This window comes from Dasypus novemcinctus, chromosome 8 (assembly GCF_030445035.2).
Source record: "Dasypus novemcinctus isolate mDasNov1 chromosome 8, mDasNov1.1.hap2, whole genome shotgun sequence".
NCBI classification, from domain to species: Eukaryota; Metazoa; Chordata; class Mammalia; order Cingulata; family Dasypodidae; genus Dasypus; species Dasypus novemcinctus.
This window is the reverse complement of record NC_080680.1, coordinates 71306987-71321806: the sequence shown is the minus strand read 5'-3', so window position 1 is coordinate 71321806 and position 14820 is coordinate 71306987. Positions and strand designations below refer to the sequence as shown.

The following is a 14820-nucleotide window of genomic DNA, read 5'->3' as shown; positions in this document are numbered from 1 at the left end:
TATTTTTATGTCTTTATAATGAAAGTGAGTTATTTCCATAGAACACTACAACACAGAGTGAACCTTAATGAGGATCATGGTTAATAATATAACTATAATAATATTGATTCAATTGTTACGAAGGTACTATACTAAGGCACAATGTTAAGAACTGGGAAACTGGATTTGTAAGGGGGAACATATGAGAACATTGTACTTTCTACATGTTTTTTCTGTAAACCGACCATTTCTCTAATAAAAAAATTTAACATATAGGGAAAAATAGAAAATGAAAAAGAAGAGTGGGTTTCTTGTAGGCAGCATGTAGTTGGGTCTTGTTTTGTTGGCCAATCTCATAATTGCCTTTTAAATGGGATATTCACACCATTTACATTAATGTAACTGTTGATATAGTTGGATTTAAATCTAATTTCTTGCTGTTTGTTTTCTTTCTCTTCTCTGTTCTCTAACCCTTTTTCCTCTTTTAGATTTGGCATCAGTTTGGTTTCCTAGGCTGCTCATGCAAATACCATGAAATGGGTCAGGTTAAAAATGGGAATTTATTTGCTCATGGTTTGAGGCTAAAAGAAAGTACAAATCAGGGTATCATGGTGATGCTTTCTCCCAAAAGACTGGCATTCTGGGGCTGCCTGTGGTGAACTTCGGCTCCTCTGTCACATAGAAAGCCACATGACAGTATCTCATGGTTTCTCCATTCTCTTCTGGGTTTCTCTGGATGTTCTGCTTCTTGCTTCCTCTGGTTTTCTCTCTCTTTGTCTGAATTTCATTCTGTTTATACAGGACTCCAGTAATATGATTAAGACCCATCCTGATTGGGTTGGGCCACACCTTTACTGAAGTATCCTCATCAAAAGTTCCTACTTACGATGGGTTCACAGGCACAGGAATTTATTATATTTAAGAATATATTTTTTCTGGATATATACAACTTAAAAATACCCAAGAATTTATGGCTAGTGTATTAGTCAGGGTTCTAAGGAAAGAGAAGTGACAGGAGATATCTGTAAATATTATGCAATTTTATAAAATTGTCAAATGACCTATGAGTCCAGATTCTGTAGGGCAGGCTGCAAGCCAGGAACTCCAATAAGGTCCTTGATGAGTTCTCCGGGAACAGCTGGTTATCTGTGAATTCTCTCTCTGACTGATAAAATTACTTCTCCTTTTAGGGCCTTCAACAGATTGGATGAGCCATCTTTCATTGTTGAAGGCAATCTTAGTTGATTGTAGCTGTAACCAACCATAGATGCAATCAATTCACTGATTATTTAAGTCCATAAAATGTCCTCACAGTACAAATAGGGCAGTGCTTGCTTAACTAAGTAACTAGGCACAAATACCTGGCCAAGTTGACGTATGAGCCTAATCATCAGTTAGGTTTCATATTTTTGGTTCATTAATCAGCTATTTTTTTGTTGTCGGTGGTTGTTTTTTCAGGGTTGCTTTAGTACTTATGGCATACATTTTTAACTTATTACAGTCTACTTTCATGTAATATTATCACTTTACATGCAGTATAAGAATCTTACAACACTATACTTTTCATTATCCGTCCCCTGGTCTTTGTACTATTGTTTCCACACATTATATTTCGACGTATACTGCAAATCCCATAATACATTGCTATTATTGTGCTTTACTTTTTAAAATACATTTTTTTATTTTTAAAAGATACATAGATTACATAAAATATTACATTAAGAAAATTTAGGGGATTCCCATATGCTGCATTCCCCACACCTCCCACTTTTCTCACGGTTTTCTTTCATTAGTCTGGTACATTCATTGCAATTGATGAACACATTTTGGAGCGTTGCCGCACAGCATGGATTATAGTTTACATTGTAGTTTATACTCTCTCTCACTCCATTCAGTAGGTTATGGCAGGATATATAGTGCCCTGTATCTATCTTTGTAACGTCATTCAGGACAAGTCCAAGTCCCAGAAATGCCCCCCTATTACACTGCTTTTTCCCTCTCTCTGCCTTCAGCAACTCTGGTGGCCACTGTCTCCACATCAATGATACAATTTCTTCCATTGCTAGAATCACAATAAGTCTATGGTGGAATACCAGTAAGTCCACTCTAGGCCATATTTTATTCCCCAATCCTTAGAATTTTGGGATGGTGATGCATACTCCACCTCTAACTGAGAGGGGGTTTCAATCCCATATGGCTGATGAGTAGGACTATTATTGTGTTTTAAATGGTCAATAATTTTTTATAGGAAGTACTGGTGATTGAACCTAGGACCTCATATATGGGAAGCAGGCACTAAAACACTGCAGCTATATCCACTCTCTCAATAATTTTTTAAAAACATTTTTTAAGGTTATGATATTTTCACTGGGTATAGAACAGTAATTTTTCTCAAATTTTAAAGATGTTGCTCTACTTTCTTTTGGATTTCATTTATTCCAAAAGAGAAGTCAGCTATAATTCACATCTTTGTTCCTCTATACATAATGTCCCTCCACCTTGGCTCCTTTTAAGGTTTTCCCTTATCACTGGTTTTAAGCAACTTAATTATGACATGATTTGGTATAGTTTTCTTCATCTTCCTTGTGGTTCAGATTTCGTTGAGATTGTTGAAACTGTAAATTTACAGTTTAACACATTTGTAACATTTTGGCCAAATTAGGAGTGCTGCATAATAATATATGATCATAATATGTCTCCTGGGGGGAACTCCCTGTCATCCCTTGGTCAGTATTTACCTGGACAATTCCATGAATCATTGTCCCCAGTGTTCATAGTCACTGCTTTTGCCTAATATTTTGCATAAGAATGAAGGGAAAAGGAGCTGACAGAACTTTCTGCTTCAAATGTATCCAGAAGCTCTGTACTTTATCATCTTGATGATCTCTCTAGAGCCTCTGCCAGATCTTTTTATCTGTTGGCAAATCTTAAATCTTTTCCAACCAGTCCTATCTCAACGACAGTCTTCTGCTTGAATTTTAGGTTGTAGTTTCCTTTTGTTTTATTTCTCTTAGATCTCTCTCTCAGGAATTACTTAAAATTTATGATATATTGATGACACTTGTGTTTTTGGTATGTGAGTGCTGGAGGAACAAATATATACATACATATTAAGGATGTGTGTGTATATAAATTCTTCTGTCATTTCATGAAATTTCAACAGATGAGGCACATATGTATGTATGTTCAGTCTGCCATCTTGATCCAATTCACTTTGACCTTTTGGTGGGGTGGGGGTGTTCATTAGTTTTAAATTACAATCAACTACAACTGATACCTCTTAAGAGAAGGATTTTTTTTATATACATATGTAAATGCAAGTATATGTTGAAGGTCTTGATTGTAACTGAATTACAAAATTTTAAAGCTAAAAGAGTTACTTTGTCTATTAGAGGGTTTAAGGACAAATGAATATCTCTTACTTGGTTTTTTGATAATGTCAATTCAAAAGTGATAATATCGCATATCTACATAGGCACCAGTTATGCATCTATGTATATTTTCCACAACTTACCTCAACAATTGCATCTCAGAAGGAATCATTTGATGCAGAGCTAGTAGTTTGGCCATTTTCCCCAAGAATTTGATAGGTCTTTGCCCTATCTCCTGATTTGGCAGATGCAGAATGTCTCAAATAATTTTTTTCCCTGGAATTTGTGCATATGTTTTAAGAGAAAAAAAATCAGATGTGGAAAAATGTAAAAGAACATGAAGTGATTTAGCTAGCTATTGAAGACTTTTGAATTTATGTTTTTAGATACATTCAAGACACCAAGTACAATGACTGGTGGACCTGAAATATCCTTGAAAGCAACAACTGATGTGCAGTTTGTTCTAAGAAATAGTAAGTACTGAAAGTACATGCATGAAAAACCCTTAAAACAGGATTTCAAAACGGCACTAGAAAATGTTGGGTAAGGAAGAAGTCTTAGTGGTGCTAAAATTAGGGAGTCTTAATTCCTAAACAAGACTAAAATTTTCCCTGTAAGGTATATGCTATGACTCTTGGATCCAACTGAGCTCCTGGGTTATACTCTAGATTTTCTTTTCTCATACTTCCTCTAACACCAACAAACAAGGTTCAATATCCATTGAAATGATAAATTCAAAAGTTCTTACATTTCTTATCTCTATATTTTTAATTTGTATGGAAAGAAAAGTTAAATAATAGCTAAAGGATTTTAGGACTCTAGAAAATTTTGTCTTTCTCAGACTCTTTTTTTTTTTACTCCTTTCTGCTTTTTACCTTCAGCTTCAAATGTTCTTATTTCCTTTTTGAATCCTTCCACCAACCATTACTATTTTATAGATAAAACTATTGCCAGCATGTAAATTTTGAGGCCACTAAAAATCTCCAAGATACATAAACTAACACAAATTTCACTTTGTGGTGTCAACAGTTCACATCTATGAAACACCTAGGAAACACCTAGAGATCAAGGAAAAGAAAAAGAACCAAAATGAATAGAGAGAGAAGAGAGAATGTCTCCGGCTATGACAATTTCAACGTTGGGAAAAAGCAAAACTCAGTGATGCGTATTATTAATAAAGCTACTTGGCAATAATAGAAAATTTTGAGTTATTTCAAATGGGATTTAAATGATACAGGGACATTAAACATGCCTACAATTGTTAGATAAATCACCCACAGGAATCTTTCTTGTACATAGGAAACAACATCATGAGTTGTTTGGGATGAGACAAGAAAAGTCAGCTCTTAAGCAGACCAGGTACCTCAAATTCCCTTAGGTGATAGGCTATGGAGGATCTTGGACCCATGGAAAAGATTCCAAAATTCTGATTTCTATTCCCACAATTCATGTTCCCAAAAGACTGTGAAAGAAAGTTGGGTTGGTATAAGAAATCCCTGACCTTTTAAAATGTGGCTTTCACAGAGACAGACAAACTGGTGTGATAAGGGCATTTTAGAAGAGCAATCCCCTTGAGGAACTGCAGAACTCCAGAATAATTATGGCTAAATATAGCTTAAGAATAATTCCTAAAACTCTGTGAGCAGGGGGAGAGCTAAGATGATCCAGACACCTTCTCCAAAGCAGAGTTTAGGGATTACTTGAATTGTTCAAGTGCTTCCTGAATCAGTGTCAATTCCAGTAACATGTTCTCTTTTCCATCCTTTTTTTCATAGCAGGATACTTGCTATGGTGCTGTTTGTAGGATCCATCTGAATTCTTTCTTTCTCTCATAGAAGTCTTCCTATGGTTGGCTGGCCTGTACTCATATAGAACCTACTGATTCCTGTACTAAGCAAAGTTAACTGAAATGACTACCTATATGGAAAAAAATGGCCCACATTTTTATCCAAACATACTCTTAGTGATAGCCTCTAGACAGATACATTATAGGCTGAGATGGACCTGAAACTCCTTGATTGGTAACCCCCAAATCTTCTACCCAAAACTCCATTTTGAGGAGATAATATGTATTTGTTTCCTAGGTACAAGGACACACTGCCTTTCTCTTTCCTGTCATTACACTGACCAGCAACCAAGTTGTCTTGACAGTATCACTGCGAGTTCTGTGCCCGGAACCATCCGAAGCCACCCTGCCTTATCCAATAGGCCTTTCTTACCTGTAAGGGAAAATGTGGGGTACTGTTGCTGTCTTTCCTCTTTCAAAAACTATAGGCATATTAACTCTATCTCATACAACCCATTATCATGGAAGCTTTATTTTTTAACCACCTTCCTTTCTCATCCTTTAAGTTACTTCAGGAAAATTTCAATATCTTTCTCTTCCATTTCTTCCCTTTCTTTTCATTTGTTCTATTTTTAGCTTAAAACATGCCTAATCACAGATATTTAGTCAATATTTTTTATATGTTGGTAACCCATTATCCCTTTTCCTAGATAATGGAACAACTACGAGCAGATCTATTGAAAATGTCACAGAAGCACCCACTGAAAAACCCACCACCGAACCCACTGTAGAACCCACTGAAGAATCAGTTGAAAATTTTATGCCAAGTATGTAAAGTTGTTAAACTGAACTCGTACTGGGGCCTATCATTAGATGACATAAAAAATTAAGTTTCACTGCTCTGAGCATATCATAAAGCAATAACATGTTTAAAGAATGTGTACTGCTATATTTTAAAGTCACTAAAATCATTTAAATATTTACCTACAAGGGATAGGAAGAATTTCTACCTCTTTGAGGAATAAGTTTATCTCTGCCTAGAGTCAGTTATTAGTGTTTCCTAAGGTTATTTGGGGGGAAGGGGGAGGTTGAGAGAGGGAAGCTGAAAAATTAAAATCACCATTTCACTTTCCTACCCAAAATATTGTTCCTTATAAAGTATTTCTGAAACCGTAACAACACAGGATGGCTCTCTTCTAAGGTCTTGAATGAATGGTCTAATTGAAGACAATGGCTATTTACTTGTAATTACAGGAAATCATCATTTTCTCCAGTTCATGCAATCCTGGCATGTTTCTGATTTAATTACTCTGAATTAATTTATATCTAACACTACTACTACTACTAATTATAAAACTTTATCCACTTAGTATTTTAAAAATGAAAAACTCATCATTCTCGAATCCCCTGCTTAAATATCTTTAATAAGTAACCACTAGTTTTTGGTCACGTTCAAACTTCTTAACCAGGCACTCAAGTCTGAAATGATTTGGCCATTGAAGAACTTTCTAGTTTCACCACTAGTCACATTTCCCATCTACATTCTTCACTACAGACTACTTAGAGCTCCCGTGGTTTATTGAATCAGCTCATGACTCAAAGCTGACTCACAGCTGAAATGACCTCTCCCTCATCATGTTTGCCTGGCTAATAATTCCTAGTCCTCAAAGCCTATTTTGGAGCCCAGATCACCTTCCTTTTGAAGAGTGTATAAGTCATGTTTGTCCAAAGGAACATATTTTTAATTTATTTTAAGGAATTAGGGAATTGCTTCACATGATTGTGGGGGCTTGCACCTTTAAAATCCATAGTGCAGGCCGTCAGGCAGGATTTTTTTTAAGGAGGTACCAGGAATTGACCTTGTACAAGAGAAGCAGGCTCAATCACTGAGCTACACCTGCTCCCCTCAAGCAGGAATTTATGCTGCAGTCTTTTATTCTTTTCTGTTTTTTTTTTTAAGATTTATTTTTTATTTCTCCTTCCACCTCAGTTTGCTTTACAGCTGACTAGATGACACCTACTCACATTATTAAGGGTAATCTCCTTTACTTAATCAACTGATTACAGATGTTAACCACATCACAAAATAGCTTCACAGCAACATCTAGATTACTATTTGATTAAATAAGTATGTATTATAGCCTAGCCAAGTTGACACATAAAACTATCACAATCCACCCCTTATCAACTTGCACCCATAGGCATATCCTTAAACCATATTTAATTTACAAAAGACAATCAAAAAATCATACTTTCACCTAATATAATACAACTGTCCTGAGTACAACCGAAAAAGCACCAACCCTTTCCCCAGAAGAGGATGCAAAGTCCTTGAGTGATGTTCACTCCTCTCCCTGATATCCTATAACTTAAATACTATGATATAAAGCCAACAATACTTAAGTACTATAATGTACAGTCAATATATCTTATGTTATATGATAATGGGATGTAGGAGGGAAGAAAACAAAGATATTTGACACATAGAAACATTCAAAGCAAAAATAAGAAAGAAATACTCATAACAAAGTCCTTCTTTCTGCAACTGGCCATATGGTATAGATGTTTTTTTAAACCACCTTATCTACTACCCATTCTATATTTCCTTTGCCCACAGCAAGAACCTCAGCTGGTCATGGTATGACCCAAACCTTCATTTATGAAGCATCTGGTTATTCATTAATAGTCCTACCTGAATTGGATTGTTGTAGTTTTCCATTTTTTTTGTCTTTATTTTTATAATGTTACATTAAAAAAATATGAGGCCCCCATATACCACCCACCCCCCTCACCCCACTCCTCCCATAACCACAATCTCCTCCATCATCATGGGACATTCATTGCGCTTGGTGAATACATCTCTGAGCACTGCTGCATCACATGGTCAATGGTCCACATTATAGTTTACACTATCCCCCTAGTCCACCCAGTGGGCCATGGGAGGACATACAATGTCCGGTAACTGTCCCTGAGCACCACCCAGAACAGCTCCAAGTCCTGAAAATGCCCCTACATCACATCTCCTCTTCCCACTCTCTACCTCAGCAGATACCATGGCCACTTTTTCCAAATCAATGCTACATTTTCTTCAATTACTAATCACAATAGTTCATGAACAGAATATCAGTAAGTCCACTCTAATCCATACTCTCCCCTTCCCGGCCCCCCCCCCCCCCCAGTTATCTGCGCTCGGTGTCCATTCACTGTGTGTTCTTCTGTGACCGCTTCTATCCTTATCAGTGGCACCAGGAATCCGTGTTTCTTTTTGTTGCATCATCTTGCTGTGTCAGTTCTCCGTTTGTGTGGTGCCATTCCTGGGCAGGCTACACTTTCTTTCGCGCTGGGCGGCACTCCTTGCACATGGGGCTCCCCTATGCAGGGGACACCCCTGCATGGCAGGGCACTCCTTGCACGCATCAGCACTGCACATGGTCCAGCTTCACACAGGTCAAGGAGGCCTGGGGTTTGAACCGTGGACCTGCCATGTGGTAGGTGGACGTCCTGTCCATTGGGCCAACTCTGCTTCCCACCCTTCCCATTTCTACCTCTTGATTCCTGGACCTGTGAATTCTGACTATGTGAGAAACAGCATTGTAGAGGGAATTCTCATTTAGAGCAAATACAGCATACTGGAGAACATTGCCTCCTCCCTCCAAGGTAATGCCACCTTGTTGGTGCTATAATTGAGTCTTCAAAAAGCAATTCCACTGTTCTATCAGGCTAGCTGCTTCAGGGTGATGGGGAACATGGTAAGATCAGTGAATTTCATCAGCATTGGCCCATTGTCACACTTCATTGGATGTGAAATGAGTTTCTTGGTCAGAATCGATAATGTGTAGAATACAATGATGGTGGACAAGGCTCTCTGTAAGTCCATGGATGGTAGTTTTGGCAGAAGATTGCTGAGGGAAGGTAAATCTGTATCTAGAGTGTCTATTCCAGAAAGAAAAACATGCTGCCACTTCCATGTTAGAAGTGGTCCATTGTAATCAACTTGCCACCAAGTAGCTGTGATCACAAAGGAATGGTGCAATATCATGTTCAGTGTTGGTCTTTGTTGCTGGCAGATTGGGTACTCAGCAGTGGCTATAGCCAGGTTGGCCTTGGTGAGTGGAACCTATGTGCAATCTCCATGCCTTACACCATGGCATTTTGTTCATATTTTCATGAACTTATTGGGCAGTGACAGGAGTGGCTGTGGAAAGAGGCTGATTGGGATCCACAGAACTGGTCATTTTACCCACTTGATTAAGATTCTCTTTTGACCCTCTGGTGAGCACTCATGTGGGACACAAATATCTTCATACTTTTTGCTCAGAGAAGTCTGTCCACATACGTCTTCCCCAGACCTGCTTGTCACCAATTTAACAATAATGTTCCTTCCAAGTCCCTGACCTCACAATCAGACCATTGACCATGGCTCATAAATCAGTGAACACTCCTAATATGGCAAAAGGAACAGCCAGGTGCACTTTTCAATGTTTTGCCCACTGAGACTATTTCCCTTCATCACTGACTTTCAGCGATAGCCCAGAAAGGGACACAAGTGCTGCAACTATCCACTTTCAGGCATACCATACAGAACCATTTGTAGACCAAACCCAGGTTTTTCTTGTTCAGTCAACTGATGGTAGGAAACTTCCAAAGAGGGTCCTAGGTGTGAGCTGTGAGAGAAAAGGTAATGTGGCAAGAGTGGGAGTCATGGGGATTTGGGCCACTTTCTCATATAACTTCTTTGTGTCTTTAGGAACTGCTTGAATCTAATCTCATATGTGCTACTTCCATTTGATGATGGAGTGCTACTGTTCATGCCCAACTTTAAGACTTGATGGGTTAGACAGCACCCAGCACATGATGGGCAGCTCAGGCTGCACTGTAAATTGGTGACCCGTCCTTAAGCATTCAGTCCTACTAAGGCTCAGAAGCAGGCCAAAAACTGTTTCTCAAAAGAGAGTAATTATGCAGAAATGATGGCAGGGCTTTACTCCAAAACCCTACAGATCCAAACAGCAGCATCTCTATCTGCTACTGACACATCAAGCACCACTGGATCTACTGGATCATATGGCCCAAGCAAAGCAGCTTGCACAGTAGCCTGGAACTGTTGCAGAACCTCTTCTTATACTATAAGCCACTCAAAACTAGCCTCTTTTTGGCTCACTTGGTAAATGGGCTAGAATAACACACCTAAGTAAGGTATATGTTGTTTCCAAAATCCAAAGAAGCCATCTAGGCATTGTGCTTTTTTGGTTGTAGGAGGGACTAGATGCCACAACTTATCCTTTGCCTTAGAAGAGACATGTTGACATGTTCTACACCACTGGATACCTAGAAATTTCAATGGGGTAGAAGACCCCTGAAATTTTGTCAGATTTATTTCCCCTATGACACGCAACTATCTTGCCAATCAGTCTAAAGTAGTTGCTACTTCTTGCTTACTAGTTCCAGTCAGTAAAATGCCATCAATATAATGGACCAGTCTGATATCTTGTGGCGGGGAAAGGTGGTAAGGTCCCTGAGGACTAAATTATGACATAAGTCTTGAGAATTGATATATCAGACAAAAGATAGTGAAGACATATCTCTGACTTTGCCAGGTGAAAGCAAACTGCTTCTGTTGAGTCTTTACAAACAGGTAAAGCATTTGCCAGTTCTTTTGCTGCATACCAGGTACCAAGGTATATGTTAATTCGCTCAAGCAATGAAACCCCAATTGTAACAGCTGCAGTTGGAGTTACCACTTGGTTAAGTTTACAATAACCCACTATCATTCTCTAAGATCCATGTTTTCTGCACAAGTCAAATAGGCATGTTGAATGGGAGGATGTGATGGAATCATTACCCCTGCATCCTTCAAGCCCTTGATGGTGGCATTAATCTCTGAAGTCCACTCAGAAATGCAGTATTGCTTTTGATTTACTGTTTTCCTAGGTAAAGGGAGTTCTAGTGGCTTCCACTTGGCTTTCCTACCCTAATTTCCCTCATTCCACAGGTCAGGGAACCAATGTGAGGATTCTTCTAGGTATTGAGTATATCTATTTAAATTATGCATTCTGGAACTGAGGAAACAACCACCAGATGGGTTTGGGGGCCCACTGGACCTACAGTGAGATGTACCTGAGCTAAAAACTCCACTAATCTATCTACATAAGCCTCTACTCTGACTGGTAAGGCCAGAGTGACATTTTGGGTCTCCTGGGATTAGTGCCAACTAAGAGCCAGTGCCCAGTAATTTCCAAAAAGTCTGATTATTTCCTTCTACCCAATGTACACTTATTCTAGTAAAAGGTCTTAAGTCCCATTGAAGAAGGCTGGGAGAAAGATTAACTATAAATTTCTGACAGTGCAGGAGGGTCCTTCCACGAAGAGACCCAGACTCCCCATCATTCAAGGGATTCTGAGTCTGTAAACTGGCTGAAGTCGGGGAAAGGATTGAAAGACAGTGACACCCTGTTTGGGTGATTAAAGTTAACCTTATGCTCTCCTGAACTCTTCTGTTTATACAGATCAATTAAGAGTTTAGTGGACTGTCCATCTATTTCTCTTCTAGGGACACCATGATCATCCGGCCAATGCCATAGACCTCGAATTACTGCTTTGACTGCTGTACATTATGGTAGCCATGCCCACCTTGTCTTTTGTGGTTAAATGCCACCACTTAGCCCATGCCACCCCAGAATCCAATTACCCTCATTGCATTTAAGGATCTTGGTTCAGTGGCAGTAGTTCCTACTGTAATTTCTGACCTACAGAGACAAGGGACCACAGTGCTTTTTAGGGATGCTGACTCCCTTCACAAATTTATTTCTCATAGTCCTGGGGAAAGGAGTGTCCTCTAGACCTACCCATGGTGCTTGAGGATGTCTTAACATGATACATCTACATTTTTTGTTTTTTAAGGAGATACTGGGGTTTGAACCCAGGACCTTGTACATGGGAAGCAGGTGCTTAACCACTGAGCTACATCTGCTCCCTGATACATCCACTTTTACTTTGAAATGTTCCTCAAACTTTGGACAACTTCCTCTACAGCATACCAAGGCAGTTCTTGCATTTCAACTTATTCATGTAGGCTACTTTATAGTCCATGTTTCAGCCAACCAAGCAACCAAAAAGAGGCTTTTCTGCATCATCGGACAACAATTTTCAATCTAGAATTTCTGATTAGTGGATTCATATGAATAAATTCATCCTGATTCAAGTTTCCATTCTTTCCACTATTTTTCCACACCATTAAGATCCATTCCTATATATATTCCCAAGATTTTTTAATATATAAATTGGAAAAATAGCACATTTCTTTTTAAGTATATATAACTTTCTAATGGCTCACACTTTGTACCTTACCCTTCAGGACTTGCTGGGACTTGGGTTTAGTTATATAGTTATGGCTCTACAAGCAAAGAGAGGTGGTAAGGGTCAGTCCTAAGGAGAATCAGCAGTGTCTTGTAAAGCAAATTCTCAGAGCAGGCCATTACAGTTTCCTTAGGCAAAGCAGGGTTAATATTCTCAGACTGGTGTGGAAGGGCTTTTACTGGCAAAGAAGACTCAGCAGAATTTAGAAGTTCAATGACTTAGTTTTATTAAAACATGCTCATAGGTCTCCATTTCAATTTTAGGACCCCATTTCTTTCCATTTGTGGTAGATTGAATTATAAACCCCCCAAAAGGAATGTTCTTAATCTGCATTTCTATGGGTTTGAATTCATTGTTAATAGGATCTCTTGAAGATGTTAGTTTTAGTTAAGGTGTGGCTGAATTGAATTGAGGGTAGGTCTTAATCTGGATTGCTGGAAACTTTATAAAAAGAACTGGAAAGTCACGTAAGCTAGAAAGGAAAGGACATTGTCATATGATGGGAGTCAGAGATACAAGCCAAAGAACCCCAAGGATTGTTGGCAGCCAGACCTGAATACTACAGTCTCTGGGGAGAAAGCAAGCCTTATTGGTATTTTGATGTTGGACTTCTTTTAGCCTCAAAAACCTTGAGCCAATAAATTCCAATTGTTTAGGTCAATCCATTGTGTGGTGTATGTTATAGAAGCCTGGCAAACTAAGACACCAACTCAATGCCCTCATCTTAATGGCAGATACCTTGTGAAGTAGGGAATTCAATTTGCATCGTAATTCAGTCACTTGTAGAATAAGACTCTAAGTTTAGCTTTCAGAAATCTCAGCTCTGTGGTTACAGGAGATAAGGGTTTATTTCAGGGAAGACAGAAACTTTCAGATCATTTATGCATCACTAGACCTGGGAATATGATTAAGTATAATGAAATTATTCTTTCCTTTCTCCAATTGCATTATATGTCTTCGTTTGACAAAAATGTTCTAAGGAATCAAATAAAAGTCACCCAGAATCTTTCCTTTCATAAGTAATTAATTAGGAGTATCCAATGGTGATATTTTGTATATTTCCATTGCCATATCACATTGGGCTATCAGTACCCTCTTTATGACTAGAGATAGAGTCAGTAGTGCCTTAAAATCTATTCAGATTAGAAAATTAATTCCAGAAACCCCAGAAACAAATCAGAAAACTATTTAGGATTCTGTTCCTCTAGAACCATTCTTGGTACCTGTATTAGCAGCTGAAGGGGTGCTGATGCAAAGTACCAAAAATCTTGTTTTTTATAAAGGGTATTTATTTGAGGTAGACGCTTATAGTTACCAGGCTGTAAAGCATAAGCTACTTCCCTTACCAGAGTCTTGCCACATGTTGGAGCAAGATGGTGGCAATGTCTGCATGGGTCCAGCCTTCCTTCTTCTGCTTAAGGCTCCATGGTCCCAGCTCCTTTCAATCTCACCTATAGGCTGGTAAAAGCCTCATCTGTCTCCTCAGGGCTCATTTCTCCCTGGGCTTAGCTGCAGCTGTAGGCTATTAGGCTCATCTCTCTTCCCAGGGTCTCTGCTGTGTCTACAGAACCATCTCTATTCTTCTGTGTTCTCCTATGTTTTCTTCCTGGAGCTCCAGCTCAAAACTCCAACCTCCCTTCTCTGCAGTGCAGTTTCTCTGTGAGTCCCCACCCACCAAGGAGGCAGGAACTCAACGTCCTACTGACGTGGCCCAATCAAAGCTCTAATAATTATTCAATCAAGTAAAAGTGAAAACTCTGAATCCAATATAATCTAATGTGTCCAGAGGAACAAACCAGTTTATAAACATAATCCAATATCTATTTTTGGAATTCATAAACAATGTCAAACTGCTACAGTACCCAAATCCACATCAGTCAGGATTCTCCAATAACAGAACCAAATGAATTATATATATATATGCTGCAGCATTTATTCTTTTAGGGAAATCTCAGTTTTTGTTCTTAAGGCTTTCAACTGATTAGAAAATACCCACCCACATTCTTGAGGGTAATCTCCTTTACTGAAAGTCAACTTATATTAGATGTTAACCACATCAACATCTAGATCAGTGGTTAAATAAGTGGGTATTATAGCCTAGCCACGTTAACAGATCAAATTAATCATCACAAGTTGGGTTAGGTACTCTGTGTATACCACTTCTGTATTTCTATTAAAGCCCTCATTATCCTATAACATAATGATTTTTGTCTGACTCCAAAAATTAAGGGTGGGTTCCCTGAGCATAAGGCCTGTTTCATTTTGATAACTTTTGTGGCAGTTTGAAGCTTTCATGGACCCAGAAAACCATGTCCTTAGGGTTAATAC

The 14820-nt window shown here is 38.6% G+C and overlaps 1 protein-coding gene across 2 annotated transcripts in view; it reads left to right on the top strand.

Moving 5' to 3' along the window:
• The window catches only part of MOB3B (MOB kinase activator 3B), a 278921-nt gene that overhangs the window by 246107 nt on the left and 17994 nt on the right, over nucleotides 1-14820 (top strand). For both annotated transcript variants that reach the window (XM_058301953.2, XM_058301954.2), the window contains 2 exons: nucleotides 3737-3823; nucleotides 5847-5963. In XM_058301953.2, coding sequence (XP_058157936.1) covers nucleotides 3737-3823; nucleotides 5847-5963 — 204 coding nt within the window. The remainder of the gene's footprint in view (nucleotides 1-3736; nucleotides 3824-5846; nucleotides 5964-14820) is intronic.